Source organism: Doryrhamphus excisus, chromosome 6 (genome assembly GCF_030265055.1).
Source record: "Doryrhamphus excisus isolate RoL2022-K1 chromosome 6, RoL_Dexc_1.0, whole genome shotgun sequence".
Lineage (NCBI taxonomy): Eukaryota > Metazoa > Chordata > Actinopteri > Syngnathiformes > Syngnathidae > Doryrhamphus > Doryrhamphus excisus.
The window spans coordinates 4,909,358-4,915,000 of NC_080471.1; the positions used below are offsets into that span (position 1 = coordinate 4,909,358).

A 5,643-nucleotide genomic window follows, 5' to 3' on the forward strand; every position below is an offset into this window, starting at 1 on the left:
CACAACCATAAACACTTCCGGTAATATCCCGGTGTTTCAAAATAAAACTTTACATTTATTAAGGACCACCAAAATAAAGGGCATTATATATAATTGTCACAAAACCGATTGAAAGTTCCACTTTAAAACCCACATTAAAATGCTTCATGTGTTTATATTAAAATTTGGACTACCTTTTCCTTTGTATTGTTTTATATTCATCCACCAGATGGCACTAATTTTCCCATTCAAAGCATGCAGCAAAATGTTAGTTTTTTTTTCAGGGTGTATGTCATTATAATGTTGGGAATGGTGTATATCTTAATAATACATATGTTTCTTCACTTTAGCTGTTTTAATTATAAACAGTCAATTTATTAAAGGGTTAAAAATATTTGATACACATACTTCTGGATAAAGTTCTTTTTAGCAAATAATTTTTGTAGTTAGGTAAACATCCTGATTAAAGTCCACCCAAAACAATACTTAAATGCATATTTCAGTGGTTTCAAGTGGTTGAAGTAAAAAGTGAAACAAATGTGGTCATAGTAAAATTTGAATTTTTGAGGTCAATTTTCTCCTTTGTTGTTGGTATTTTCTGTATCAGTCACTTTTCAATTACATTTATGCTAGTAAATACAGTAACAGTAGAAATATATACAAATAAAACACCAAGTAGAGTCATAGTCATAATACGATAAAATTTTTATTTAAGACAAAAAAATCCTCTTAACAAACTCAACCATTTACAAAAAGTACAATAATTTGAATTTGACAATCTTAATGTACAAAAGGCAATCTTGAAAATGCAGCAATGCGATATAGCAACATATTGCACTCGTGATTGTTTAGCGCAGGCTCGACCACGTAAGGCAAACGACAACAATCTTCGGTTTTGTTGCTAGAAAAACAAACACAGTACCGTCCGACTGCAGCTGGACAACGTGCATCCTTCACAAAAATGGCCTTAGAAAGAATATGAACAATGCAAAACGTGCAGCATTTAAAATCCAGCATCTAGATTAAAAAGGAACATAACACAGTACCCACGTGCAGTGTGCAAACCACGTGGCTAATTTCAACATACAGTATAATGTCTAGGCACGTATCTGCCGCGATGTTTCCATTAAGCATTAAAACATCTAAGAAGTACATTTTATAGGCGCTTCAAAGTGCCTCATTCTACACACAAAAAAACATGACTGACTCGTACATTATGGCTGTAACAAAATGGAGTGATCTTCTACACTACACTAGGTGACGTTCAACAGGACTCTAACTCGCGTCCAGGCAGAGGAGAAGAAAGTTTGCATGCCAGCTACATGACTTATAAAGTGCCTTTGACAGAGGTCACCCTCTGTTTGACTTGCAGTGTATCATTTGGCTGCATGACATGGAAGTAAAGCCATCCTTTTCACCATGAGATGTGTTATTGTCCTTAGAAAACACCATCCCAGGCTCTTTGGTTTTGGAAATCAGCTGGCATGATTGATCACATTGCCTTTCGCTATTGCAGCACCCTCTGTATTTTTAACCCTACTGTAGGATTGTTTTGTGTGTGCATATATCGTATATGTTCTGTTGTTACAGTAATAGGTTTCATTTAGATTTGCTTTGGTTTTCGGATGCCTCGATCATGGCTCGGAATCTGGAGTCTTCGACTGAAAGCAAGGCAGCGGGATTGTCGAACTCCAAAACCTAGAAAAAAAGACAAAGGGACAAATTCTTTGATTAGAATCAGCATCCAATCAACTATTTCTATATCGCTTATCCCCACGAGGGCCGCGGGTATGCTGGAGCCTATCCCAGCTGTCCTGGGCGAGAGGCGGGGTACACCCTGGACTGGTGGCCAGCCAATCACAGGGCACATATAGACAAACAACCATTCACACTCACATTCATACCTATGGACAATTTGGAGTTCCAATGCTGTAATTAGAGCTGGGGCATTTCTTTGTTTGAATTAGCAGAACGTTTAAATCAAACTTTAACCAAGCTATTATATGCAAAGAAGGGTTGTATTCAAAGACACAACGTAACTTAAGCTGCATTCACACGTTATGGGTTTATTTTCTGGGATTTCCGAGCATACTTAAATGCAGCAAATTGTACTTCTGCATTAAGAGCTGCAAAGTGATAAAAAGTTGTCTTTGTGCTTATTTAGACCACACATACACGCGTAATAAAAACGTTGTTTGGAGTGGACCCCTGCTTTATTGCATCAGGGTGGTGTGCTGTATTATTTTCTTGACCTGCAACCACTTTGCCGCCCGTCCATCTTGAGAAGCTGCAGGTAGATATTTTAGCAAAAAACACCCAACGCAGCAAACAAGCAAGTTATGTTTGGGTTGGGTGGATGGAGAAATAAGACAAGATGCTGCAGGACGTGAAGACACAATGTATATCATGTGTACAATGATGCGCCTTTTAACCCTTTAAACTGAGCAAATTAGCATCTGCAGAAACACAGTGCACAAGGCAGCAACGACGCCTCACTGGATCGTGCCTCACCTGGCCGTTGTCCATGACCATGACCTTGCTGCAGCTCATCACGGTGTTGAGGCGGTGGGCGATGATGATGCGGGTGCAGCTACCGAATTCACAGCGAATGGTCTCCTGAATGAGGCTGTCGGTCTCCGTATCGATGGCTGCCGTCGCCTCGTCCAGCACCAGGATCTGGAATCATGCAGCAAATAGGACAATGAAGAAAGGACCTGTGTTTGAGAGCATTCGTCAAGCTTTTCCAGCACTTTCATTTTCATTATTACCGCAATATTACATTCAAATGAAATTGTGGATTTCAACCCTACAATTCTAGAGTGGAACACTTTGTTTATTTACCACACTAAAACCAACCCAATGTTTTTGTGTTATACTGTAGTTAAGGTGGGCGGCACGGCGGTCGAGGGTGCGTGGGTTTTCTCCGGGTACTCCGGTTTCCTCCCATATTCCAAAAATATGCTAAGTTAATTGGCCACTCCAAATTGTCCATAGGTATGAATGTGAGTGTGAATGGTTGTTTGTCTATATGTGCCCTGTGATTGGCTGGTGACCGGCCCAGGGTGTACCCCGCCTCTTGCCCCAAGACAGCTGGGATAGGCTCCAGCACCCCCGTGACCCTCGTGAGGAAAAAGCGGCAGAAAATGAATGAATGAATGTAGTTAAGGTAAATAGTATGAGTGCAATATCTTGCAACATTCAAAATTCAAACTTTTTGTGTAACATTCAAGTGTTATTTAAATACTCTGTATTTAAAATGAAGCTGCAGGCATCAAAGATGTCCTCCGGGCCACCTTTTGGACACCCCTCGTTTAGCAGCTAAACTATTAAGACAGTTTCTTCTTTTGGAGAAATTTTCAGCACAGATTGGTGCTCGTTTTAATGCATTTTTTGCATTTTATAAGACTTTAAACCAGTAGATCACAAGTTTTCCAGGTTTCAGGCAGTTAGTCAAAAACAGCATTGGAATTTTTAATACCGTACGTATGTATAAAATAGTGTTACTACTAGCTATGACTAGCTATCACAACCAGAATGGACTACTGGAATAGTATTCTCTACGGTACATCATCCAAAACCCTCAACAAACTACAATATATTCACAACTCCGCTGCCCACCTCCTCACCTCCACCCGCTCCCGTGAACACATTACCCCCGTCCTTAAAAACCTCCACTGGCTTCCCGTCCCCCAACGCATTCACTTCAAAGTTCTTCTCATCACCTACAAAGCCCTCCACGATCTGACCCCCCCATATCTCACAGACCTGCTCCATCCACACAATCCCCCACGTCCCCTTCGCTCCTCAGACTCCAACCTCCTGGCACTCCCCTGTAAGACCAAGCTCCGAACCTGGGGAGACAGAGCCTTCTCCATCGCTGCCCCCACCCTCTGGAACTCTTTGCCCCATTCACTCCGTGCTTGCCCTGACCTCCCCAGTTTCAAAAACCAACTAAAAAGCCACCTCTTTAAATCTGTTTTTAATGTCTAACTTTTTATATCTGACTGCTGTGCCCCCCCCCCCCGCTTTTACTCATGTTTTAACTGTGTATTAACCAATCAATGTTGGATTTTAACGTATCTTTTACTCTGTTTACTTGCTTTTAATTCAACTCCATTCTTCTGTAAAGTGTCTGAGTATTTTGAAAAGCGCTATACAAATAAAATGTATTATTATTATTATTATCATAGTGACGTGTGATGATGTGTTTTTACAATATTTTTAAATAAAAATTAGTACTAGGAAGATGTTTGTTGTTCTGTCATTTTGGATTAAATTGTTTGGATTTTGTCTCATAACTTTTTGTGGACAACAAAAGTGCCCCCCTCAGCAGCTGCAGTTAGAATGCTCGCCACCAGGGGGAAATGTTATGTCATACCAGCTCCACACTTCAAAGCACAAAGCATTTTTTTCCATGCACCTCTAACAAACGTCCCGCCCGAGCAATGGTGGTCAATGAGTCATACAATAGAACAATCAGCACCTTGCTGTTGCGCAGTACAGCTCTGGCCACACAGAGGAGCTGCCGTTCACCCACTGAGAAGTTCTCCCCGTTTTCCGTCACCTCGGAGTAGAGGGAATGAGGCAGCTGGCTGACCTGGGCACAGGTCAGAGTTCACAGTCGGCATGTCATTAGAGGCTTGCTCACTCTAACCGCCATGTTTGCATGAAGGTGTCAAGGCCTACCATGTCTTTAATATGGCTCTTCTCCAGTGCCTCCCATATCTGTGAGTCAGAGTACTGATCCCACGGGTCTAAGTTGGTCCTGTTGCGATAACAAACCATGAATGAAGATAACATTCGCAAATGGAAATATTATTCCAGACTGCTTTACCTGACAGTGCCGATGAAGAGCACGGGCTCTTGAGGGATGATGGCCAGTTTGCTCCGCAGGTCGTCTAAACCGATCTGGGAAATATCGACGCCGTCAATGATGATGGAGCCTTTCGCCAGTTCCACCAGTCTGAACAGAGCCAAACCCAGAGAGGACTTCCCTGTGGGGGAGGAGGTGTCAAGAGTGAGATGGATAAATGCTTACGCTAAGGGGTGAAAGCTACCTGATCCAGTGCGGCCCACGATGCCGATGGTCTCTTCAGGCTGGATGGTGAAGGACAGACCCTTCAGCACCAGAGGCAGGTTGTCACGATAGCGCATATCCACGTTGTGAAAGGTGATCTTTCCCTGCTGCGGCCAGGAGAGGTCAGGAGCGTCTGACAGGCTCTTGCATGAAGCTTCACTTTCTAGATTCTAAGACAAATAATACAGAAATGTACGTTAGGCACACTAAAATGTGATTTTCTTGGACATAAAGTATAAGTTGGAAATGGGAAAAAATATGAATGCATATATGAATGAATGTAATAATTAACAATATATAATAAAAAATAAAATAATAAACAATTTGGAGTGGCCAATTAACCTAGCATGTTTTTGGAATGTGGGAGGAAATCGGAGTACCCGGAGAAAACCCACGCATGCACGGGGAGAACATGCAAACTCCACACAGAGATGGCCGAGGGTGGAATTGACCTCGGGTTTCCTAGCTGTGAGGCCTGCATGCTAACCACTTGTTGACCGTGCAGCCAGGTAACAATGTATACAATTATAAATATTTTCTACATTTTGACTACAACAAATATGAGGTATTATAAATTACAAATGTCA

At 41.8% G+C, this 5,643-nt stretch overlaps 1 protein-coding gene across 2 annotated transcripts in view; it reads right to left on the reverse strand.

Annotated features, from left to right (window-relative positions):
- Positions 1-666: 666 nt before the first annotated feature.
- Positions 667-5,643, reverse strand: part of wu:fb13g09 (ATP-binding cassette sub-family C member 5) — a 39,423-nt gene continuing 34,446 nt past the window's right edge. For both annotated transcript variants that reach the window (XM_058075511.1, XM_058075512.1), the window contains 6 exons: positions 5,037-5,226; positions 4,814-4,973; positions 4,666-4,744; positions 4,463-4,576; positions 2,491-2,655; positions 667-1,677 (listed from right to left, as the gene is read on the reverse strand). In XM_058075511.1, the coding sequence (XP_057931494.1) occupies positions 1,579-1,677; positions 2,491-2,655; positions 4,463-4,576; positions 4,666-4,744; positions 4,814-4,973; positions 5,037-5,226 (807 nt within the window). In that variant the 3' untranslated portion in view covers positions 667-1,578. The remainder of the gene's footprint in view (positions 1,678-2,490; positions 2,656-4,462; positions 4,577-4,665; positions 4,745-4,813; positions 4,974-5,036; positions 5,227-5,643) is intronic.